Here is a 27,055-nt window from a genome sequence, read left to right as displayed (position 1 = left end):
ATGTATGTCAAAACACGACTTAAGTTTCCAGCGTGCAGAATTCTCGGCGAGCAAAATCCAGAAAGCCAAGAGCACTCTTGCTGATGGCGTGTTACATTTAATGCATTGTTGAGCGAAATAAGTATGAGTAGACCTCCCGCGATCTAGCGCGTTAGATCTACTCTCACTCATAAATCAATTTTAGGAATAACTCGGTAAAAATATTCATCTTAGAAAGTTAAACTGTACTTCCATTCAGACTGACTTCAGACACGCGTTTCATAATTTTAACAACCGTAATAAATCGTAATAAATATCCAACTTATATATATATGTGTATAAATGTCCATTGAAATTTATAAATCGTATTATAACGAGGCCAGTGCTATTAAAGAAAAAAGTAATATACGGAGAGGGTGGCAGTGCTGATCAAAATCGTATTATGCTAGGTATAGCTTCATTTATTCATTTTCACAATGGAACAAGTCAGCCATAGGTACCTACTTGGCTCGGTTAAAGTCAGAATCCATTTACGCGGACAATTTTTATCCCTGCAAAACCTCGGTGCATTTAAATCCATTTACCAACGGACTAACGAACAAACAGGGCGCAGAAGCTTAAGTGAATAAGAGTGGAGTCGATCTAAATAGCAGGACAAAGTTTTCCAAGTACGATTCGACGATAATCCGTGCGTTACAATTACCGTTCATGGATCCTTGGACACACCAAGGGTTTCATCGTTCCAATTAAATTAGGTAGTTAGCTTTTTCCGCGTATCTCGATGATCCAGGAGTGGACATAAAGCGAATTCTACAATAGCAAATACCATTTGGGTATTTTTAACTCGCGTCGGAGCTTTTATCCGAGTAAAAAATGCATATTTTGATAGCTCTTTTATACATTCCGCCTGAAATTGTTACGCTTCCTCTTGTTTCGAATATGAAACGTCAAATACTGCGTTGAACGTGAAATGCTTTGTTTCGATCTAACGGCAACCGAAAAATAATATTTTATAAAACTGTTAATGCTTCATTCGGAACTTCTTTTATTTTATATGGAGTTAACAAGAACGACTGTAAAATTTTGGACGCAAACTTTCAAACAGTCTCCAAGACACCAAAAACCAGATTCGGATAGTCGTTTGTGCCCGGAAGGAAGTTTCAAGTAGTTTCCAGAAGACGGAAACCACGGTACACTTTCGATACACAGAACGGGGCGGCGACTATTAATCGCTCGAGTAACGATTTCGACGAGTAAACATCGTTTAACCTTCGACCCCTTTGGAGTTCTCGAGTGAAAAAGTGGTTTCATAAACGCGACGTCGGGCACAACTCGGGGAAATGTTTCCTTGCGAAGTGCCAAGTCGCGTTACGACCTTTGCCGCGAGCCAAATGAAGTTCAGTTCCGATGCTGCAGCGCGTCGAAAACAACCCTTGAGCTTTTACTGCCACCCTTTCCGCTTATTACCGCAACCTTTATCCGCTGTTCTGGAAAGACATGGTTGTCAGGTGGAAAAGAATGTCTATTTGTGATAGTTTGAACAAACTAGTGAATATGGACAGTTAAATAAATTAGATATTAGTTATATCGACTGAGAGAATATTCTGCAATGCCTTTACGTAAAATCTATCGAGTCTAGGACAATGTATGTTGTATCTCTAAATCGTGGAAAGATTTTATCGAGATATCCTTGATCTTGAATATTTTTTTTAACACGATAATTTTTCTCGTTAAGAAATAAAGCGGTAAACAAATAAATTTTCGGAGAACACTATGTCAAAGAAGTCGCTACCAAAGAAAGTTCTTCCACCTTCTTCGATTGGTAATATTTCTTTATTCTCAATTCCCCGACTGCAAACTGAATTCAAAGCAGCCTCTAACCACGATTCAGTGTTGTTTCATTCTCCGGGCACCACCCGCCGCCCCTAAAATCCATTAGACGACAATCCCGAGCGGCTGTAAACTCAACTCGCCTAGATTCACCCAATAATCGCACAGCCTTCTCCGATTCCCGAAGAATCGATCTCGCGCCTTTCCCCAGGAAGCCCGCGACGAGGGGTCGATTCAGGGATTCCTTCTTTCCGCCTGAAACGTCGAACATCGAGAAAGAGTGGCTCGCATTATTCTTTCCCCGAACGAAATTGCTGGTATCGATGGGGGTTGTTTTCGAGTCTGCGGAAACACGCTTCGTGCTGACATCTGTTCCCTCGCGGAGCAACCCCTCGCTGAGGCCAGTTTCGTGGCTCCACCACGAGGTGGCAGAAGCTCACTTATTTTCCACCCCTGGAGAAACCACCCTTTCGAAACGGTGGGTGTTCCCGTTGCAACGTTGACGCGTCTCCTCGCGATCGACCTTGAATCCCAGCGACTTCGGGGCTCGTCGTCAACACCCCTATACGCATAAAAGAAAATCGTACATCGACTTTGAAACACTATCTATTGGCTATAAATATTTAGTCGACGCCGGTCAGAAACGATGGGTCGCGAAAATGATTACGCGGAAAAAGCCGCCCTCGAAGGGGTCGCTCGTAAATCGAACGTCGATTTGTTTTTATGCAGAAACGCCGCAGCTGGCGACTACGTTGATTCGTATCGTGAATTATACTGTCGGAATATAAGTTACGCGCGGGTCCTGGGCGATAAGAAGAATGGAACTTTTAATTTCACGAGCACGGCGGCCGTTACTTATCGCTCGTATCGTCGATGTCGCGTTATTGTTTTCGCGCGCCGGGGGCGCACTTGGGTGGTTATTGCTTCGAATCCCGCGGAAAGGGTCGAGCTCGATTACGCGTGGAAATTTAGAGGCGCGTCGGTGAGTTTGATTTAGACTCCTTTATGCTACCAGCAGAACGATTCTCTGTATAAACTTTTATCTATTCTCGTCGTGCTTGAAATTTGCTTGTAATACTTGGCAATGATAAATATTTCCATCTAGAATAAAATTCAATAAGGGAGTATTCCAGTCTGGACCTTGTACAATATGTTTTATATTAATTTTTGGTAGCTCAGGTAGCTTAGTTTTAAAAAGTTTTAAAACGTCAGTGAAACGCGCACAAATAAATCTTGTAAATTAGACCGGAAAAGGTATTACAGTTTATTTGTTATTTATGGGTTGTACTCCAATTTAATAAATTGTTGAAATATATGGGAGGCGAAGCGAGGATGTGGGAAATCCGGAATTTGGCCACCAGTGACGTAGAGCATACTGCGAGGGTTGGGCGGAAAATCCTGGGACACAGCGAATACAAGGCCGCAGCGCATTTTCGTTTTCCATTTCGTGGCAGACGCTAACGGGCGATGCCGTGGCTCGGAAAGCTCGAGTGTTGTAATATTACAGTGCACCGAAGACCGTGGGAAACGAGGTTTAAACATAAATATGTTCCTCTGGACGGTCCGGTTTCCTCGATATTGCCGCGGCGAAGTTTACCACGCGATATCTTTTTACAGCTACACGAACGTCGACGTCGGTACTTTTTATTAGGATATAGGTTCGCGTCGATTGATTTATAGCGGATGTTTCGATCTACGCCGCGACGCGCCAACGTGCACCGTCGAACCAAGATGAGAGTATCCCCCGTTGCACGAGATCGCCATACGTCAATTTCCCGCGGACTGTATCGATCCGCCTTTTAATTTTCATGGAAATTTCACGGCCGAAGCTTAGCCAGCGAGCTTTTCCATTTATCTCAGCGATCCGGTTGACGCTATTTCCAGCAATTTTTTCCACCAGCGACATCGAAGTTTTCCTCGTGTCTAGATGCCCAGGAAATTTCGAATATTTCCTTCTCTATTTAGAAAAATAGATACTGATAAACTATAAATTAATAAACTCATAAAGTACCCTCACTGATTACAACTGGAGGGCAACGAGCAGAAAAATAATGTGACACTTGGAATTGTTGGCAATTCAATGAAACCCTCATCTATTATTACGAAAATTTTTTTCATAAAACATCCTAAAATGTAGGATGAAAAATGAATTATGCAATGTTTAATCAACTTAAAACACGAAAAAGTGCAAGCAAAAAGTTGATGCAAATTATAAAACTTCTCTCGTTATTTTATTCGAGATAATTATGGTCGCATGTACCTATCTATTTTTTACTTGTTCTACGCGATTGGCAGTGACTTTTACAGAACTCAACCTTTGTTTATAAAACTCGATTTATGTGTACAATAGGAGGGCATTAAAAAAAATTTGTATAGACGACTTTGATAGAAAGTTTCAAAATGTCGCCTTGTTTTTTTTAGCTTTTGTTTAATGAAATTTACTGCGCCGCGACAGCATCGTCGACGCAGTTCGTTCCTTTTTCTCTCGCGAGATCACACGCGCTCGGGAAAAATCAATTTCTCTGACCCAAAAACAAAAGTTAATCAAAATGTCCAAGCCCGCCGGATCTCGAGTTAACGCGCTATTTGCACGTTCCGAGCATCCTTCTGACATTTGGGCGGTGATGAATCCCCGTCATTAACCACGAAGATGAACCATCCCCTGAATAGGGGTGGGATCACACGAGTCCCTTTTTAACGCGGCCATTTGCGGGGAAACGCAACAGAAAATAGGTCGATACGATCTCATGGAAGCGGCCACACGGCGCATTTATTATTGCAGGAGTGCCTTTGGTACGATCGTATCGACCCGTTTTTCGTTAGGTCTCTACCGCGCAAAATGGTCGCCTAAAATATGGACATTTCGAATATTTTGGAAACTAACTCGCTCTCGCGTCGAATATAAATCTCATTTAAATCGTTTCATCGTACTTCCGGGCGCGAAGAATTTTTATTAAAGTTAACAGTTATCAAGTATCGACATTAGAAAGTCATAGCAACAAGTTGTCGCATCGATGACCAGAGGTTCGTCGACCATACCCGTGCTTTCGATATCTCAAATGTAAGTATTTTCCGGGCAATTGCAATTTCCTATATTAGGAAACGAATAAAATATAGTAACGTTATAATTTTGTTAAAATTGAAACAAATTGTTAAATAAATATTTCCAGAAAATCTTTAACACCTGACAAATAGTGTACGCTCCAAACTTCCAACCTTAAGTTATTCAGGGTTAAAGAGAAACGTTTGAACGAAGCAAAACCAATGAATATATTATAGCTCTCGGTACTCGACAACAGGGCTGAAGCGTTATTAAAAATAATGAACGTCGCTCGATAAAAACCGACCATCGCGCGGGAAGGAGCTCATGTAATAACCTACCGTTCCACCCCTCTATGGCAAATGATTCAATTTTACCTCTCGTATAGCTCCATATTTCTCTGGCAGCCCATAAACGTGTTAACAAGTCGCGAACGACACCGACGATCCCTTTTATTCGCCGTTTCAACGTTTATTTCTTCCCTATTTACTCGCAACATTTTCTCACGCCCCCGAGGCACACGTCCGCGGCAGACGTCGGGGGTAAAACATACGGCGTCCTATTAGCATAACAAATTCGGCCACCGCCGCGAAATATTTAGCAAAGGCGGTGTTTGCCGCGGGTGCACCGACTAATAAAAAACTCGTCTTTCTCGCTCGTCCGCGAAGATGGACGCAATAATGCCGTATGGTGGGTTTCGAGATTGGACACGCGCGCAACCACCGCCATTACTTCTATCCGTCCGGGGAAAGAACGAAAAAATATGTACATGGAGGGTAAGGTTACACCGAAACTTCTGCCGGAAATTACTTAAGCAACAGACTTCGCTCCGTTTCAAAGGAACGTTCGGACCTAGAAAAGGCTGGCAGTTAAAAGTCCGGGCAGTTTACAGTTTACGGGAGGGGGGGGGTTGCACCGTGGAGTCTTGTCTTTTGCTGTTTTTGCCCCGGAAAGTTCAGAAACTCAGCCATTCCGGTGAACATAAAAAATAACGTTTTATCGTTTTCCAACGCGTGGAAACTGATACGATAGGATTTCTTACGGGAAAGAGTATTCCGTTTATACAAAAACGTGAACACTCTTTTCATAATATATATTCTAGTGTTTGTATATCAAAGGAAGAATTTTAATTCGAATGATAAAATTACAGTAAGAGAAGAATTCACTATTGTAAACTACAATATTTTGTATCCAATATTTGTTTTATATATTTTGATGTATACCAAAAAAATACAGAAAATATTCATTTTTTGCTAGCTTGTTAATTCAAATTTTTTTCAAAAGAAACTAAAAGGAAACTTGTCTGTGAAATATTTCGCCAAAAATGTTGCAAGCACACAGGTAATTTATTTTGCAAAGAAACGTATAGGAATGAATATAACGAGAAGCGAAAAATTCTACTCCTCCAATTTTTAGTTATGCTATTAGGGGTTGGTGAGGATCGAAGAATAAACGAACGGTTTAATTTAATTCTGATCGACGCGGTATTCAAATATCAGTGCGAAGTTCGTTGCTCGATGGAAACTGGAGTCGTGTAAAACAGATTCCCCGATAAATCTCGAGGGTTGTAGGTACGGGGGTGACTGGGGCGGTTCGCTCTACTCTAATTTGTGGATCGTTCGCTAAAAGGAAACTACGTCGTCTACAGGATGGTAGAGAAGAATTTATAGATACCCTAATACTGAAAACTCACAGTGAATAGTTTGTGAACAGGGACGCGGGGGGAGGGGGTTGGAGTGATAAATTTTGAAACTAACCTGACTTTGCGCGTGCGTCGTCTCCCGTAGGCAAATTCGGCCGATAATTTTTCGACCGACGTAAATCAAAAGCCGTCGCGAAAAACCTCTGGCTGGTACGACGTCCTCGTGGAAATCATAATTCAGACAGGATATTACTGTTGCTAATAAACGAAAGAGGATACCCTCCTCTCGGTATCGTCGCGGTTACTAGACAGGGAAAAGTTTCCATAAAATGTTCCATTTGTCGTTTGTTAAAATCCATTTGGACTTTGTTGAAATTTATTCATCGACAGATGTTAATTAATAACAATGATAAATATTTATGGAATTGCATTTCCATCAATTATCGCGAGTGATTGACGTATTTACCGTACAAACAAAGATTTACTGATTTCAATTGTATCGAAGTGTCCACGTAAATAATTACCCCGAAGTAATTCAAATTTTGTTCCGATGAATTTCCGCTGTAACGAATTTTATTTTATGTTCGGTACGAACAATTAATTGCATTGTTCGCTTGTCACTCGTTCGCGAATAAATTTAATTTTAATTAACATTAACCATATGACCAATTAATAATAGGTTTACTTATTTCAAACAATGCCCAACTAAATATTTAATCATTATTTCCTGTTTGAAAATGTTCGATAAATGTTGTATCGGAAATGTATCGTATATAATTTCCAAATTTATACAAAATTTGGTTATTATTTCACCGTATGAGAGTTGACGAGGCGTAGTTACGGATGAAAGGAATCAGAAGTTTTTCTTTATTTTGTAAAACGTTCACCCTTCTGCTGACAGGCCAGAAGACCCTAAGAAAGTACCCTGTGATGGTGTTCATCCACGGGGAGAGCTTCGAATGGAACAGTGGCAACCCCTACGACGGTACTATATTGGCAGCTTATGGTAACGTCGTCTTCGTCACTATCAACTTTCGCTTAGGCATCCTCGGTAAGTAGATCAAGCACTCTGATCAGACGCGTTTCAATAGTACGCCTCGATAACTGAGTCCCAATAACAAACCCTAAAGCGGGCTCCACGTTTTACACGTGGAAAGAATTCTTTCAATTAAAGTAAATTATTTTTTAAACAAACAAAGCTTGAGGAATACAGTCTGCCGCAGTCTCCAGCGTTAAACTCAATTTTATTCATTTATTTTCGTATTTCAGATCGTTGAAATTAATTATATTTATGAATGAAAGTTTGTACAGGTTCTTCGATGATCGCTTAATAAGTTTGGCGAACATCAAAACGTTGAATATCGTAGATTTTCGTTTATAAATTCCAGAAGGTATCCTATATTTCATCACGTCGAAACATAAAACTCCCCTTAAACGTGCATGGTTCTTCTCGCCAAAAGGTTCCGCGATGTCGAAGGAAATGGAGGAACGATGGAAGAGAGGATAAAAACAAAATAGATCATAATCGTTCTGGATTCGAAATTTCGCCGGGAAATGTGGAACAAGCCTTCGCTGACACGTCGATACGAATTTATGAAATCTTTCCAAACGCCGCTGGCAGCAGTCTTGCATGAAATCAGAAATTCTGCTTCATTAATGTTCACGTTTGACTGCTCCATCGGTTTTTGATCTTCGACAAACTTCTTTTTATTTCACTCCTGCAACTATCTATCGATCCGTCGTCGTTCACGAAGGGAAGTACCACCTTTTCCGTATCTTTTACAGTCCGCTCGTATAAATAACTCGGTTCGGGCCCTTCGTTCCAGAAATTCAATTCCCAAGAACTTTCAAGAAATTTTTATCGTCTCACTGTTTCGAACTCGGTATCTGAAAAGAAATTTGTGTAATTTTCATAGTATTCCAAAAAATTTATCGATTAAAATTCAATTTGCATCGTTGGAATTTTCAAAATTTCTAAAACCCCAGGAACCTTCATCATGTTTTCGGTCTCATCAGCTTTTGAGTACACCGTCGACCTTACGCAAACTCTAGTTATCCTTCCCCGCCCTGTATTATTTCACATTCCTCGCGCAAAACATCACGCGACCAAAGTCACGCGACACACAAGCCGGCACCGCGGAATTTTTACGTCCAATTACACGCTCCAACATTTATCGTCCGAAGAAAAACTCCTATCCATTACACAAGGGTAAAAAGTCGCGACGAGTACAGGTGGGACAGGAGGTGGTGAGGGGAGGGGGCAAGGGGACGGTCGTAAAATTCCATGTAACCCCGGGCAGCCGTATATCGCTCAAAAGGAAACTTCTCGATGGGAAAGGAGGCTCGCGGGCCGAGACAAAGGCGTCCTTTTTGCCCGCGAAACATCCCCATCGATCCACCCGCGCTTTTCTCCACGGCCTGCTCTATTTTTTTCCCCCCTACCACCCCCCTCCACCCTTTCGCTCGACGCTCCGCGACCCCCGTAACGACGAGCTTCCGCCTATCCTTTCCCCTAAAATGATAACGCGACCGCCGCGCGCAATGCAAATGGACGGACGTCGCGGCGTTAGCTCCAACGCGCTACATCCGACAAGAGCGGGTGCTTTAAGAGGTGGGGGCCAGGGGGGGGGGGGGAAAAGAAAGCGGAGGCTCGCGGAACCATAATCATAAATTAGGTTAAAGTGGTGGGAAGGCGCTTAGTTAACTTCGCCCTCCCCGATGCCACCGGTGGTCGGGTACAGTTAGCTTGCGCGAAGTCCGCAGATAACTTCAGCCCTTTGCAAAACAAGGGAGGAAAAATATGGCCCACGGCGTGGCTCTGGCGTGCAAAAAGAACGATCCGGTTGCACGAGGACAGTTTACATTCTGCAGTGATTTCTTGGTACGCGGGATAGGCTGCTCCAGTATGAGCAGTTCCCGTCGAGGTTTCCATTTCGACGATTTCAGAGACGTCGAAGGATGGGGAATTTAAAAAAAAATATTTCATGGGTACTTTAATTACGATAGAAATTCTATTGTCTGATTGTATTATTCCTTTCTAGAGTATCTTTTTAATTTCAATTCTGACTGAATTGGGAATGTTTGGATGTCCTGAAACAAAGGAAATATTGAGAGATTTGTAGAAAAAATACTACTATGTGGATCGTTTAGAAGTTATTCTGGATATACAGGGTTTATGAACATCAATAGTTTCGTGATTTTTTAGTTAAATTTAGACAAAGCACAGACATCGTTTTAAGTTTATATTTGATCATTCATGATAAAATTGAAAATTTGTAAAATAGCGTTACTTTGAACGAAACAAATTATTATTGGTAACAACGGAACTGTGATCGATGTCGATATAATTCCCAGCGCCACGGATGGCCATGTACAAGCTATTAGAATTGTAAGCCGAGACTTCATTAATTTTTGAGGAATCGCTTACATAAGCTTCAAAGTGTGGTTTCGCGAAAGAGGCTATAAAGTTTCCGATCGTCGGTCTCTTCTGTAACAGACCGTCTTCCTCGAACTTTTAAAACTTTAACGTTTCGTATCGCGGTGAAAATTCTTCTTTCTTAAAACTATACACTGTAAAACGTGGAACTCCCTCGACGGAAGCTAACTTGAATTTAATCTAACCCTAAACCAATAGTCATTTAATTCCACCATTCAGATTGTAATTTTGCTCAACCTGTAATTTAAATTTAGCTCTAATCTATCGTAACTTATATGGGTTAACCAAATTCGACGTTATACTAAAACTTGCTTTAACTGTCGAACGAAAACGTGTGCCCTTTGTCACACGGAGACCTAACATTTGTCCAAGAAATAGACGCAACAGTGTCGGGGATTTCGGTTCAATTAACGTAAATCACGATACAGGTTTCTTGAGGCCCGGTATCAGAGACGACACCGCCAGCAATTTCGGGCTCCTAGATCAAATAGCGGCCCTTCTCTGGCTCAAGGAGAACATCGCCGAGTTTGGGGGTGATCCGAACAGCGTTACGTTGGTCGGCCACGGTACCGGCGCCATTTTTGCTAATCTACTGCTTATCAGCCCTGTGGCTAATAAGAAAGGTAACGGTTATTGCTGTGTCGCGTGTTTGCGACTTCTGCGATAGCTGAATATTAAGAGGACGCTTTCGGGTGAACACGTAGCCGCCGTTTTCGCGAAATTGATAAGGGCTCGTGTAAACTTCGATTCCAGAAACGCAAAAGTTTGATACGGTCGACGTGGATGGGAAGGGCGCGTGACAGGATGTAGCTAAACGGCAGAAAACGAGTTAGAAGCTTATCCCGAATATTATTATTAAATGTAATCGCCGCAGGGACTAAAAAACTTTTTTTACAATTCATAAAGTAGTTTGTAAAATAAATCAGATTTTTTTATCAGTAATCTCTAAAATACTATATTCTAAAATTGTTTTTACTATAATTCGTTTCCACCAGGATCGGTCAAATTAAATTAACTTCGCTCGCCTGGATATCGATTTAAAAAAATCCTTTAATGGATTCCAATTTACGAATATAAATTCACCGGGAACTGATTTGCGAACGAGTTTAAAATTTTTTGAACATTTTTGGCGAATAAAATTTGCCCAACTCTGGTTTCCGGCTGTCGACGCTGGAACCACCAACAATTATAGTATATTCGTTTGTACCAAAGAAATTAAAACGATGGAAATAAACGTTTATTCGTTCTCTTATAGAAAACTACGGTCAATTTTCGAATATCCAGTCGAGTAAACTTTTTTACACTTGGATAGTTCCGGTGTTAATAGCGGGTCTATCTCGAGGACGAGTAACCTACATTTCTTGAGAGGGAAAAAGTGTCATTTAGTGATCCTGCGGTCATTCGGGTCGTCCCCGGCGCTCCAGCAAGTAGTGTAACTCGATTATATGTCGGACGACTGTCAAGACAGTCGAGAAACGCGTTCGGAAACGTAAGAACAGAAACCGCACGAAACGTCGGGGATGACACTCCCTCGAAGACCGGTGCGTTCCCTCGGGAGATGGAAAAAGGAAAAGAATAACCATTGTGTAGAGGATAAGGAAGAAAGGCAGGAGGACGACGGTCATTTTTCACCTGCGGCGGGGGCCAAAAAGAACCTTTCTCGTTCGGGCGAAGGCACAATGCCGCCGGTGTCCGGTCAATAATTATATTGTGCAATGAAAAATAACCGGACTTAATATTTTTACGCGCGGGGGCGGACGGCTGTCCGATCCCGAGGGACGCGCGTTATTAATCGTTTCTCCGCCACCCGTCTGTGCAGGTCTGTTTAAGCGGGCCATTCTGATGTCAGGCTCGGCGTTGAGCGCAGACGCCATCGGGAAGGCGCCTCTGCAGATCACCAAACAGGTACTTCTTTCCCGACGAATATCCATCGAAACGCATGTATTCCCGGCTCTTTTTCAAACACGAAATTGATCGATTGCGCCAGCCCGAGCAACACTCCTTTATTTTATTATTCCTGTTGAGATGGTCGTTCCTCAATCTTGGTTTCAAGCACAGTATTATACTTTCTCACGATCACTCTTCGTTCTCTGTCAATACGTCCGAAAGGTGCACGGCAAATCTATAGCTCGAAGTAAACAGAAAAATTGTACACCGTCTCGGATGTTCTCGAAATCAATATGAAACGTTAATTATTTCGGGGAATCTAATATCAGGCAAAACTGCATCGAGTTGCCTCCTGTTCAATATTTTTCAGAGTTTGCAATGCTATGAGACTAATAAACTTCTGGATGGCTACTTTTTTTACCAGTAAAATTAGTTATATTCGTTACAAGTAATCCAAAAAGACGTGGTGTCATTTTTAAAAATTGCTTCTCGCAAGAGACTTAGAAAAGACATACAATTATTTTACTTACGAATTTAATAACCGTACCAGTTCACACAGTGTACGTTCTATGCACCGTTAGTGCTTTTTATAGTTGTTGGAAAGTTGTACGATCTAAACATCGAAAGGGTTAAGGATCGCTCTGTGTTATTCACTGGAAACTCTGTCGACGTCAAACTCCTATCGAATTTCAACGTTCCCCCGGCGACGTGGCACACTCGATCGACTTTGTATTCGCGGTCGCGCAAAAAAGAACGGAGAAGAAACGATTCGCGATTCAAACTCGCCCGGAAGAAATATCGCTTCTCGTCACGTCGAGGAGCAGCCGCGATCGGAGGAACGTTCATTGGGTTGCTGAGAAATGGCTCGAATCATTTTTCAGGTGGCGCATGCTTTAAACTGCCCCACCATCACCGACAGCGACCTGGCGTTCTGTTTGCGCGGCCAAGACGTGAACGCGTTGCTAGACGTGAAGATTCACAAACCGAAATACGTGCCAGCCTTCGCCCCGCTGATTGACAACGCTGTCATTCCCGAAAAACCTTTGAACTTGATGAAAAATCGCCAATTGTTTGGCAGGTATGGCTCAAAGCACAATACATCTTATATCAGAGGAATCACATTTTGTCAAATTTCAGTTGGTATAATTTTCCATTTGAAAATAACAGTTTTTAATGTCACTTCAATATCGCCTATTAATACAAAGTAAAAATAATGTACGTTTTCTGGCAAGACAGTTCAGATTTTCTAAAAAATAATAGCAATAATCACGAGTAGAATAAAAACCTAAAAGAAATCATACGAACCTTGAATATCCTAGAATTTGCAACACTTATAAATCACTGATAAAAATCTGATCAAAGGTAGAACTCTATACGACCCACAAACGTATTCCAACCAATATACCTCAATGTCGTGTACAATTCCAGCATTGGGCTGAGAAATATATCACTGACATTAACTATCCTTTTGTCCAGGTTCGACTTGATGTACGGCGTTACGGAATCGGAGAAGTTTCATATTCTACCACCGGTTGCTTTATTACACGGATTGCTGGACGGCCAGAGGGACGAGGTCCTCAGAGATCACGCTAAGGTACAAGATCGATATACCGATAGGAAAATTTCCGTGAATTTAAACTAGCCGACGTCGCGAACGACAAAGAGTTTAAGCACTATTGCACGATAAAAGAATTTAAAAATTATTGAAGCAATCGGTGGAACGGTCGGGGAGAATAAATTCGTGGGGTGAAATGTGGGTGCATCGATATCGAATCCGCCGAAATTCGCTAGACATTCCGTGGGGTAAGTGATGGTATATTCCTTCGTCGCCAGGCAACGCACGAACTCGAACCGGAGCTCATCCTATCGAAGATTCTGGAACAATACGGTGACTTCTCCGCCGGATTTACGAACGAGTACGCGACGAAGAATCGGGATCTGGTTCTGGAGGCGATCTCCGACAGCGGGACCGTCGCGCCATTAATGATGACCGCGAATTTACACTCAAGGTCGAACCCGAAAAGCTACATGTACGTTTTCTCGCATCCGAAGGCGATGCAGGACTACTCTGGCGTAAGTACGTTTCTGTTCACACGTAGCACCATAGTTACCCTCTTAAAAATTGATCGTTGCATGTCAGACACCCGGGGAAAGAATGATTATCGTAAATTTTTAGACAAGACCCAGCCACGAATATAAATTAGACTCGATCTAACCTAGACCTTGATTTATATTGAATTATAAAACAATATATTAGTGATATCGTAAACAGTTTCTTGTAAACAATTACCATCGAATCCATTTTTCTATTTTTCTTCGATGTTACAAGCGTAACTTAATACGTTAACGTATAGCAATATTTTGTTCACGCTGACAAAGAGAAAGCATCCTTTTAGAAGAATTGAGGATTTACGATCGCATGAAACGAGGATATTTATTATCCTCAATTGCAGAACAGTATAATTTGTCTAATGTAAATGCAAAAAGAAATGTGACTAAATTGAGGAGAGAGGACACGCGATGTCATTATCCTGCATGACATAGATGCATTATCCTGCTGAGAAATAATCGTACCCACAACGATTCGTTTTACATTTGGTGTTGCTTTGCCGGTTATTAATTTTACATTTTCGGTATCCTTCCGTTTCTCGTTAACAAATCAAATGCCTAACTTTGAATGCTCAATTGGAGCACCCCCTGATTTGTTTTTTGAGTAAATTTCTAATAGCGTTCCGACGTTCTGCTATCAGTGTGTACATTTAATTGTATCTAATTTTTAAAGCAGTGAACCAATGTGTTAGGAACAATCCTCAGTGTTTAATAATTGGTCAGCAACTGTTCCAAACGTTACTGCTTTAACAAACACTGCTTTAAAACACTAGAGATTCAAATACGTCTTATAATTTTGTTGTGGACTGTATAACCAGCCAGGTATTCTGTCTAGACCTAATGTGAAGTCAGTCGATAGTTTAACCCCAACCAGAAGCAACCCTTGCAGACCTAACGTAGACTCCAGTCGTGGGCGGATCGACCACGAAACTAATGAAGCTTTACCTTCGTACCCTACATAAAAGGAACCTTCGAGAGCTCCTTACAACAACTTATACACAATTAGAATAAAATCATTGAATATTTTTCTACAGATTTTTAAGATGCAGGTGTTAAGAAAAAATAATGCAAAAAAAGTACGCACGTTGCTTAGTAAGAGAGTAAAAGGAAGACTGGTCATTCGAAGTGTCGGTAGGGTTAGCGTTAAGTATCCTGATTTAAGGTAGCTCGTTTCCAAGCGACCTATCCCTTCGAAGCATATGGCTGTTTCCCAAGAACTAAGTCCGCCGCTTCTTTTTACCATCTCGAGGCCCCCGCACTCAGTTCCCTTAGTCAGGCTCGTGTCTCGGGCCACCGAAGAAACTTCACGACACTGCGCCGGTGTCTCGTGCACGCTGCAGTCTACCGTCGCTGCCTGACAAATTCATCCAGGTCAAGGATCCCGGAAGCCGGCAGAAATATTAAGGGAGCGCATAAATCGCGGCCGCTCTTCCCGTCCGACGGGGAAACTGGAGCACGTACGATTAGACGGTGTACTTTGCATTTTATTCATTTTCTTCCGCGCCGGATTCCTTAGCCGGGGGACCACGGACCGCGACCTACTGGCTATTCATTGTGTTCGTGCGCGGAGCCAGGTGGGGGGGTAGGGGAAAGAGAGAGAAAAATCCCAGCTACGAACCCATTTGGAACCCGGCCAACTATTTTTATCATCGCTGCGTGCCGGGCTGTTACGCTCGGAGTACAGTGACCAGCGGTGTCGTTAAACCGAATGTAACAACGTTTCTGGTTTTCAACTCCGGGTTAGAGGGCTGCACGGTGCCATTAGATATAAAATTTACGAACGGTGAAGCCGTAGACGTTGTTCGTCGAGTTTGCGCCCCGATATCGTTTAACTGGTATCGTCAACAAGCGACGTACAGCAAAGACGAAAGGAGTCTTCAGTCTCCATTGTCTTAAAACAGTCTAACAACGCGTGTTAAATATACTAAAACTTTAGACGCGTGCAGTTCCGAAACAATTAGAGTTTTATGCATTATTAAGTAATCGTTGGTAGCGGTGAACCTTCCCCTTTAAAATGGCTTTTGGTTTTTGGCGATCCGACTTTCCGTTTTCGAGATATCGTAATTTATGTGTAGAGGTAATTTTTAAAATTCCACGCACCGTCTTACGAGAGCCGATTAAAGCGCATTAAAAATATTGAAACTTTAGATGCGTGCAGTTCCGAAACTACTGGTATTTTATTAATAATTGAACCACTGTTGGCGGCGGTGAACCTTCCCCTTTAAAGTGGTTTTTGGTTTTTGGCGATCGGACTTTCCGTTTTCGAGATATCGTAAATTATGTAAAAGGTAATTTTTTTAATTGGGCTGTCTCCGTCTTCGTCTGGCGCGTCGGACCTCTTTGTCGCACGTGCATCGTGCTGACCTACCCCACGGACGTGACTGCCGTGACCTAGTTCCGGGCGTAGTATTTCCAAGAATTTACTACGCACTGTTTACTATTCACGGTCATTGACCTCGCGCTTCCGTAACTAGTCACGCGGTCGATTTGAAACAAAAATCGCTATATCTCCGGAACTAATTACGCTATCGGCTTGTTCGAGCGCTCATTTTAAAGGGCATTTTATCCCCTATCCGGTGAGTGTAAAAACTATTATTATTTATGCTGTCTTCTATGTTTGTTTTGCAATTTACTTTGACGCTATATACCCAAACAAGTTCAGCTATTCCTATTGTTTATATATGACTGTTGTGCGATAAAAATTCGTTATCAAGGGCGTTTTATCCCGTATCCTAATGCAAGTTCAGAGTAAAAGTATTGAATATTTTTGTACACGTTCTTAGAATTCAATGCTTTAAGAAAACATACGTGACATAAAAGAGGATACCTTATGAATAATCTTCAAAACACAACTTTCTATACACATAATGCAAAAATTAAAAGTTCCTCGAAAACGAAAGACTGGTCATTTGACCAGTTATGGTAGAAATGGTTATACATGAAGTGCCAGGTAGGTTTAGTGTTAAAACACATTGGCCCCCTCCGTATCTGGGAAGCCCTCTTACTACCTCGAAACTACGTAGACGAACAAGGTCAAACTCGGGGCTCGAAATATCACTGAAATTACCGAAAGTTTCTACAGTGACCCAATAGAAACATCCTCCGTCGAACGTATCGATTGGGGCAGAGTTAGGAGCCTTTCTGATAAGTTACGATTGCATCGAAAGGCCAGAGTACATCGGAAGTTAATAACAATGTCCGGGATTTTCGAGAACCGATGGAGCACTCTTGGCCCTTCTTATGGATCAAAAAATTTCGGAGAACTAGTCGCGCGAAACTTTGTTTCGATGGGAAAGTATATCGAGTGGCCTCGTTATTGTTGCAGCAACAACGTCAGCGCACGGTCCACGGCGAGGAGCTGCCCTACGTACTGGGTGTCCCGCTCGACGTGAACAAGTACGACCTGCGTCGTCGATACAACATCGGGGAAACACTGTTCTCGGAGGCCATGATGAACTGGTGGTGCAGCTTCGCCTACGTGGGGTGAGTTTCCTTTTCTCACGTATCTATTATATTTATGTTTACTCTAAATGACTCTCTGTGGAGCTGGAGGAAGGAAATTGTCCTACAAGTTATTTGGACCAGAGTAACACATCGTTCGGGTTAAATTGGGGATAAAATTTTAATAGATTTTAGAGATATAAATTGAATAGAAATTCACCACGTGAAATACGCGGTGAAGCGTATTATATTATATCGAGGGAAGTTTACATCATAAATTTACGACTAAAAGTTTTCAATTTTTCGGGTCCCTTGTCACGTAGAACATAAATTCTTTAACCCAGTTTTGAAAAATGTGCTAATATATTATTGAATAACACAATAGTGTTGCAAAGGATAAAACGGAGCAGTAAAAAAGTTACAGTCACCCTTTTCTCTCTAAAAGCTTCTCTCGTATACGGTATTTTCGATATAAAAATGCCACAACCTGTAAATAGGTAGAATAATAAAGCGGTTGCACACAGTCCTTGCCCGTAGAATGCCCGTCTTTTTGAATCGTTCTTTAAATTATTCATTGCGTTTACGCGATCGAACCGTTCGCCGATTAACGTTCGATACCGGTTGATCGGATTTCGTAACGACACGTGTTTACAATAAATAACCGAACCAACTATACGCGGCTCGAAATTTTCCCGTTTAACTTACGTTTTGATTATTACGTTCCACTTAACTCGTGCAGATTTTAATCGATGCAATTTGTCATTCAGAAATTGAGTTACCACTCGTAGAACGCGCGGAGAACCATTAACAGGCGGGGTGAAAAATTACTCTTCATAATTTATCATCTGCCCTTGAACAAAGACTCGAAAATTTTAATGCATCGCAAACCACCCTTCGCACTAGCCGCGCGAAGCCCCTTTTCAACTTCGAATATCGTTACAACCACGCGCGCGAGCGCAAAGGCAGTTAGAACGAGCGAAGTACAATGGAGGGCCGTTAACACGCAATTCTGGGCCACTGATGTCGCTTTCCAAGCGCAATGGTGCTAAAACCTCGGGCTTCGAAAGCTCTCCAATCATCAGCGACGCGTTCCAAACGCGCTCGAAACCGCGTCGCGCGCACGATGTGGCAGAAATATCGCGCGCTGGCATTACTCACGTCGACGCATTGTTTACACCGCGCGCCACGTGAAATTAGTAAATCCAATCGGGTTCTCGCGGAATCGGCCGTGTCTCGCTTATTAAATAATAAATTTGGTAACGCTCGGTCGCGAACAAAACCCCCGCCGACCGACGCCGGGAAACATTTTGTTTTCCACGGTGAAGTTCACGCGTTTACAATAAATTCCGCGGAGTTTTATAGAAATTCCGGAATAATAGGTCGAACACACGTGATAACCGGTGCCAGCGGAGAAACAATTTAGCGTCGTTGGGAGCCCCGCCGGGGAATTTTCGCCGGACCCGCAAAATTTATTATCAGACCGGCCAGGGAGAAACGTCGCGATGGAAACGCGGAGGGAACGACGCGCACGGCTTTCGAATGCGATTTTCAATTATCCGCGTCTTTGAATATTTATGTCTTTTCTCGTTGTATCGGTCCACCGGGTTATTATATTTTCAGACAGGAAACAGCGGAGTAGTGGCTACTTTTTGAGACAAGTTGGAAAAACCGTCCGGAAAAGCGCTCCCGGGGAACTGTTTCTGTATTTCAGAAGTTCGCAAGCCGGCACGAGTTCGCGTTCGATACCATAACTGTACGCCCCCCGCTTATTTGGCCATGGCTTACTCAATTTTATTCTATGTATTTTCCGCAGACAGTAGCAATTTTCTATTTATCCTTTCTGATAATCTTGTGACAGTGGAAAACATATTCGTTAGTTGTTGATAATAATGGTGTGTTTTAATCTTTTGTAACGTAAATTAGAATTTACTATTCTGAAAAACATTGTGCAAATATAAGGCAACCATAGGAGTGTATATAGGAATAGTCATTTTACAGCAAATAGAAATAAATTCGTGATGTAACCCTTTAATAACTCTAGTTATAACCCTCTAATAAAGTTGAAGCATTTTAGAGGGCACACTTTTACCATCAATTTGCTTTCGTCCATCTTTTTTGAGAATCCTATTCTGTTTTTAATTTTTCTTGAAACCAGTTTTTTCATTCAATTGGAAAGCTTATTTTTATATTCGATGAATTGCGTAGTCTTCGTGGTTCAGCTATCGCGTCGAATTAAATACAAATTAATACAAATTTCTGTACAAGGGCGGAGTTTTCTCACCCCATCACGTCCCACTTCTCTCTCGTTCCACAAGTAACTTTAAACTGAGAGTTTGCCATGCTGGATGAAGCACGAGCGGTCCTGTTTCGCTACCGAGTCGGCCACCAGCAATTTGATGCTTGTTATTCTGACGCAGGGTATTGGTGAATTAACGATCCGATGCGTCGGACATTTTAATTTTCTCGATGTATACAGATTACCTGTATACACACGAATTACTCGCACATCCGTTTCGACGGGGGGAAATGGAGGCTCCCCGACGCGCCGGGCCAATCGATTCGCCTGTTTTATCTTCGAGAGCATGAAATTTCTCTCGTATTTCATTGAGCGCGAGCCCCGCGTCAGAAGATAATTTCAAAAAGCAAACTGCGTTGGCGACTGTGCTTACCAGTCGGCACTTCTCTGTCTCGTTAATTCACGTTCGCGTACCATTTCTCTTCGAGTATAAATCTGGAAATCCATGCTTTTTAATTCTCGTACGATGAAACATATACTACGGTTCTCGAAGATGAAATCGCCATTGAAAGGTGATTTGGCGGTTTCAAAAAACGATTTAGTGGACAGGTCTCAAGGGGAGCTATTTGGTTTGTTTCATAATGACGAGATTTTCGAACAAACTACCTGGACTCACGATTGTTATCAAAACTGTTGAGATGTTTGTGAAACTTTATTATTTGTTGACATATAGATGCAGCTTCGTTCAACGAGAAGAAATCTATCTTCCATTTCGCTGAAGCATAGATTTTTAGACAAGTTTATTCATTTTAATCAACGAATATCACGCAAATTACAAATTACATGTCTCAACAACCATCGATCGCCCCCCTAACGTTAGATAATCGCGAACAAAATGATTAGATCTAGAAATGTACATCGAAGGCCTCGCCCTCTCCTTGCAATCGTTAATTCGAATACCCTGTCCTCGAAGAGTATCAGCTCGAGTCGAAGAGTACTGGCTTCTTACGGAGTCCAGAGTTCTTCCGTGTTCCAGGTGTACCCGATTTTCCGTTGCAACGGATGCATATGCATCGCAGCACCTCGTCGGATCGCGAAGATCTGGGTCGATCCAATTAAGCGAAACAAAGCTGTTTAATGCACGCGGCTCGATGCAGACACCGCGTGTGCACCACGCGCTTCGTGACACCGGCTGATCGATATCGCGCGTGACACTGTGTCCTCCTCGTAAGAATACGTCTCCCAGGGGTTGTAGCGATGCACTCGATGCATAAGCGGAGGGCGTGGCCCGTTTCTGCGCGACTCCGCGGCCGGAAACGGACGGACGACCATTAGCAGGAACGACCTTTAAAACCCTTCCTGTTTCGACGCATACGATTTCTTTCTTTCGTCGCCGAAACGAGTCGTTTCGATCACTCTCTCCCTCTTTGTTCCTTGTTCAACCCCTTGTCGTACAATTACGAGCCACACTCATTAGAAGTTGTCGATGTCAAGCTTCACAAACACGAGGCTACTCACTCGTCATCAAGTTTTATATTGGATTTTATACAGTAACTTAAAGCAATATTTTAAACATACCCTTTCTTTGGCAAAATCATTGTATAGTTGCTACAAAATTTCTTGACATTTTCAAATTGCCCGTAACAAAAATATCCATTCAAGCACGATCAAGAAAATTTCGTTTCTCCAAACTTCGAGCATTGACACAATACATTTTAGAAAGTATCCTTTTTTTTAATAATCCGTTCCATCGATCGAAGCGTACCGGTGGCGTATTTTTAACGTTGCCTCCTCATTACGAAAACTAAAGTTATTAAACGAAAGAAATAAATAAAATCAGTTTAACGAAGTCTCTAGATTGCGCTGGAGCTCGTTCCGGGTAAGAATTGTAGCCATCGACGGCGGAAAATGGTTTTACCTTTGAGATACTTGTTTCACAAGAAAGCTCCTCTCGCGCTAGAGGCGCGAATGCTGGGTAACCGGAGAAGGCTAGAGTTACCCTTTATCAAAATTTCGATATTGGGCTGGTTTTCCAATATTCGAGCGCAACGGAAACGATATTGTTCTGTTTTTGCGTGGAATAACAGGTGCGCGAGTGGAAACGTTCTTGTAAGGGTTTACTTACCGGAGGCGAAACGGGATCACGATTATATTCTTCGTTTCCTCGATTCCTCGACTAACCGGATACGCGCGTGGGTGGTCCGGACAATTTATCGAAGATTTTTATTAATAGTGGATGAATTACGTCATCGTCGACGATATTGAAAAGTCAATGTTATTTATAAGGGTGCAGTTTACTTAGAATTTCTATGACGCAGAATCAATCAATAACTCGGTTTGCGAATTCCGTAGATATCTTCCAATTCCGAAGACCAATATTATTGACAATACTCGGAATGTTAGAACTTCCAATATTGGAACGCCGTGGCGTACAATGATCGGAGCATTGAAAATGTTAATATACAAGAGCATCGCGCGTCGTATTGATCTTTCAAAGGTCTCTTAAGCGAACGAATCAACTAAACAAATACGGGGGAACGCAATTCCCTTATTGAAAAACATAACCGTTTTAAATTCGATCCGGGGTTCGACGGCCGCGTTTAATTTCCGGAAGCAGATGTTATGTATTACTTTTTGCCAAAACGTGGGGCTTTAATTAAATGCGCATTGATATCTGTAATATTCTAGTATCGCTAATTAAAATGATTAAAATGTACGCGGGACCCGAAACACAAATTAAATTCCGCCCGTGAATTTCGGTTTGATTTCGCTACCCTTTGCACTTTGCGTTTCGATCATCGATGGCTATCGCGCAGTCGATAAAGAAATATCTACTCGCGAGTAGAACAGATTCGGGCCATTGAAAATATTAGCGATAAATTTCGATCGTGAATTCCGTAACTTTGTATCGATACACAGTTTACCGGGCTAATGCATTTTCTCAATCAACTCTCGAGATCGAATCAAACGTCCAAACTGTCCACCACACGTATCGCTTCGATATTCCGCAGAAAAGTTTTCAGTCTTGCTAAAGTTCACAGTTTCAGAGCTGTAGGTCGCTTTAAACTTCCGGAATATAGACTCCGGTTCGAAAGTAACTTTACTTTTCCTTGGGTCGTACAGATCGAAAGTTCAATATTCATTGTTCTTTAGGATAATTATGTGTGGAGCTGAACTGTGAGAGACACGTCGGAGAGAAAAGTCGATAAGCGAGTCTATATAGGGAATTAAATTTTAATAAACACAAGTGTTTCGACAGATTCTTTGTAAAAGATTTATCGTGCATCGTGAAAGTTTCTTTCGATGATTAGTTTGCTTTTCCTTCTCTGGCGTCCATTGAATTTCATTCCCTACGAAGTCTCAGCAACCATTCGTTCTTGACAAGCCAGGAACCCTAACATCGCGAAACGGTACCCATACCTGACGGATGGGCCAAAGGAATGGGGTCAGTACGAGATTGAATGGCCGGAATATGACCAGCAGAATCAGACGTACTTGAATCTGAGTAAGTTTATTGACAGCGTTCGTTTAAAGCGCCGACAATCGAACGTTCTTCTTGGTCTTTTTATTCACAATTTGTGTCACGAGCATGCAGCGAATCAGACTTAAGCTAGCTTTTGCATTTGCTTGGCGCGATCTCGATTTTAAAGAAACGGATCTAAAATTTTTACCAACTATTCGTGAGTATTGCTGGAATTGCTAAGTGGGTAAGGAACTATTGGAAGAGGGAAAATACACGCGAGGGTGAGAGCGCTGCTTTAAAGCTTTGTTTGAACACGGCTATCTTAGCTATTCAGAGCGACGATGCCTAAATGAAACATGCTTTTCTTGTCGCTGCAGCGATACCGCCAGCAATAGGCTCGAACTACCGCTCAGCGGAGATGCAGTTTTGGAACGAGGTCTTGCCAAACATACTTCGTCATCCTAACAAAGACGCTCTGCTGCCGATCCATCCGAGGAGGCCACGGCCAGAGTTTCTCGACAGGGTGGACGAGATTGGAAAGTACGCGAACGCGAGCACCAATAAGGTTTACGAGACTTACGGTGGCAGGTTGGTAAAGAGTTTGACGAGCTTTTGCTTCTATCTCTTTGATGGAATCTGTCCCCGAATCTCTCGCGATCGCTGTAAGACGATCGATGGAAATTCAGGGGACGCCCAGGCTTGTGTTTTAATCGCAACTTAACACTGCCAAATTTTTCCCTGCCATCCTGAGCCAAATGAGTGTACCTCGAGTGATTGTTCATTTAGATTTTACCTTCCTTTACCCTAACACCATTTATAAAACTTACCTGAAGAGTGAGATACACCTTTGAAGCATTTTAAGCTGGTCATAGATACCAGAGAACGCTTTTGGCATGAATTTTTTGGGGAATTATATTCTCACCAAAAAGGTGAGATACACCTTTCAAGCCCAGAATGATAATATAACGTTTGAAATGGAATTAAATGTTCTTCAACAAATTTAATACTTCAGAGAATATTTGGAAAAGTATTGTTCGTTGACAGAAGTTTACACAAGTCGCTTTCTTCGTGATTATTCGTTCGAAATAAATTGGCTGCATCCTATTACTTACGCGACACGCGTATTACATCACCAGGTTCGAAGGACATATCACTCGATGACAAACCTTATCGTGCAATTAATGAAGCGACGTTCTGGAACAATGCAATTTTATTGCAAACATTCCATCGTCTCGCTATTCGTTTCCAGTGTACGGTTCTTCAACGCATTCAATTTAGTTTTCAATTATAAAAGACAGCGCTGATGTGTTAATTGAGAAATTAAATACACTCATTTGTGCGTGCTTTTATGCAGGAACACCGGTATTGTTTTTCGCCGCGGACAGAATATTTAATGAAATGTCACTTGCACTCCATTGCGTCCCCAACTCTTTCCTGTCGCGAATGCTTAACTGTCTGTGCCCGGCGTTTGAAGGGAATTTATTTGAATGAGTGTAAAATTAGCTAACGGATTAGGAATTTACAGTTTCCATTAAGCGTGGACGTAACAATATATTCGCGTTTGAAAAAAGTCCTTAAGAATTACCTTACCGCTTTTCTCGACAAAGTAAACGCGAAAAATATTCCAAGGATAACGTGAATCATATTTTCTTTAATGCACAAAATTTACCCTTGGCATTTTGTATTTTGAATCTTCCTTACGAAGTTAAAATATTCTTCGAACAATATTGCTTCTATAAATAATTTTAACGGAGTCGCTTAAGACTGTACGTTGAAATATTTTTGAAACTATTGTTTAGTGATGTAATTAATATTTTTGTGTGTGAACGCATGGATGACGTTTGAAGATCAAGTGTGTGTTTCAAGTGGAATCATTATATTTTTAGGAAGAGAGATCCGCTAGATAGTGTATTCTTCAAAGCATGCAGTTTTTTGGTACAAAATTAGAGGTGCATGGACCAGCTTGTGTTTGTATTCTGCAGTTGGTATCGACCGAAAGGCACCCCGTCTAAGTACAGAATATTTCCTCTTACCGCCTGCCCCGCCAATTGTCCGGCGAACCTCTTGAACCGTTCCGATATTAAAGGTACCCGGAGAGGGATCACCATCTGCTGGAGTCCGAGACAACGGAGTCCAGAGACGACAAAGCAACGACACCAGATTCCAGGGGCTCCGGACCGGACGAGGAAAGTGCCCCCCAGCCGAGCACGCCAAAGGGTTCCTCGGTGATCACCATGCTGACCGGTTTCGGCGTGGTGTTCCTTCTCATAAACTTCACCGCGTTCCTGTATCTGTACTGCAGAAAGCAGGACGCGAAGAACAAAGAGGCGGGGGCGAAGAGGCGGGCGAGCCAGAAGGACGACTCGAAGCGCGCGAAATCGGAGAAATACGAAAACCACTACGGCGAGCTCGGCTACAAAAGCGACAGCAAGCCGGACCTGAACGACGTGATAAAGAACGACAAAGCGTACGACAACAACTCGAACTTTGGCCGACGCTCGAAACTGTCCAGACAGAATTCCGGTTCCACCATCGACACTCACATCAAGGTTAGGGAGTGGATACAGCAGGAGATCGTGCACAGGTCGGTAAAGGATCCGTTTCCGTGATCGAACCAGCCTCCAGCTTTGAGAACTAACCCCCAGACCAAAGCCTTTCCTCTCGCTGTTCGCGCAGATTCGCGACGAAGTCCCGGCGAACTCGCCGATCGCGGGCGAACTCGGTCCTCGAGCAGTCTGCTAATCCAATTAGCGGTTTCGCTTAAAGACTCGTCGCTTTGAGACGCGAGCTGATTCATCGGAAGCCGAGCGTTCCGGCTGTTTTCGTCTTTCGGGTTCTACTAACCGGGCAGAATTTACTTAGCTTAGAGTTTTGGGCTTCGGGGCTGATCTGTACGCGAAAACGACGGGAAGTTCTGATACTGGAAAATTGAGGATTTGGTTTCGATGAATTGCAAATGTTAGCAACGTCGTTTCTGTTCCGTGTGGGGGGATGATTCTGGAAACTGGGACAAACTGTAGCTCTTCTGTAAGCGAAAATACGAGATATTGATACGGGAACGAATGGAAGAACGACCTGTACGAATCCGTATAAGTCAGATTTAATATACAGAGCCACGGGAATCTAATACAGAATGTATTTATTAGTGGTCAGAAAGCTTGACGTTTTTATTCGGTGGTTTCGAACCTCTTCCAAAGAACTTAAAGTTAGAAACCTGCACGAGAAATGAAATTTAGTAGCAGCGTGTGTGGTATGGAATCCTCGATATATTGTATATTATAGGTATACATTATTCGATCGATGACGTTATAAATGCTAAACGATATTGGAATACCTTGGAATTTACGCTACCCTTTCGATCGAATGGCGTTTTGCTTTAATTGCGATGTAATTTAAAATGTTTCCAACAAGGTGTAATATTAACTCATGAAACTCAAAACTATTCGCCTAGTTTGCCTGGTTTGAACTTATTCCATGTTTTATGCAGAATTTTTTCAAAACGCAGAATGTATTCGTAATATTTTATATTATACGATGACAACAAAATTAATTGCGTAAATATATCTGCTGCATGATTTTAAAATATAATGAAAGATATAAGGTTCAGTCGTTTATGGTGGAACACTCGAACATCTGCTGGAATAAAACAATATTCCATGGAATATGAAATACGTCATAACCAGGTTATTTTATTTCGTTTGTAATAATTATACTTTAATATTTTTATATGCAGAATTATGAAAAGAATTAGTTGACGAGCATAAATGGATAATTCCGTTTAGAGAATAAATGCGTATTGCAATTGAATCATACAGTAAAAAAACATAATCGAAAGATTCTTGCTGTTGCGGAATTAAACACTTTTTTGTAATAATTGTTTGTATCTTAAATTACAAAAAGGCTACAATTTTTTCCGGTGTCTAGAATCACTCTACGTGGTGTTCATATTCGTAAAAAGTTCATAAAACAATTCATTTAAAGCGGTAAATACA

General features: G+C 42.0%; 1 protein-coding gene across 1 annotated transcript in view; it reads left to right on the top strand.

The window, feature by feature from the left end:
* The window catches only part of LOC122396787, a 78,166-nt gene that overhangs the window by 48,208 nt on the left and 2,903 nt on the right, over positions 1 to 27,055 (top strand). Inside the window, exons 3-12 of the mRNA XM_043395460.1 lie at positions 7,393 to 7,542; positions 10,356 to 10,550; positions 11,747 to 11,832; positions 12,696 to 12,892; positions 13,291 to 13,408; positions 13,648 to 13,887; positions 17,249 to 17,406; positions 22,990 to 23,105; positions 23,441 to 23,651; positions 25,150 to 25,647. Of these exons, the coding sequence (XP_043251395.1) occupies positions 7,393 to 7,542; positions 10,356 to 10,550; positions 11,747 to 11,832; positions 12,696 to 12,892; positions 13,291 to 13,408; positions 13,648 to 13,887; positions 17,249 to 17,406; positions 22,990 to 23,105; positions 23,441 to 23,651; positions 25,150 to 25,647 (1,969 nt within the window). The remainder of the gene's footprint in view (positions 1 to 7,392; positions 7,543 to 10,355; positions 10,551 to 11,746; positions 11,833 to 12,695; positions 12,893 to 13,290; positions 13,409 to 13,647; positions 13,888 to 17,248; positions 17,407 to 22,989; positions 23,106 to 23,440; positions 23,652 to 25,149; positions 25,648 to 27,055) is intronic.

The sequence above is a fragment of the Colletes gigas genome, unplaced genomic scaffold (assembly GCF_013123115.1).
Source record: "Colletes gigas isolate AHSC1104 unplaced genomic scaffold, ASM1312311v1 Colletes_gigas_Sc00008, whole genome shotgun sequence".
In the NCBI taxonomy this organism is placed as follows: Eukaryota; Metazoa; Arthropoda; class Insecta; order Hymenoptera; family Colletidae; genus Colletes; species Colletes gigas.
This window is presented reverse-complemented; position numbering and strand designations above follow the sequence as displayed.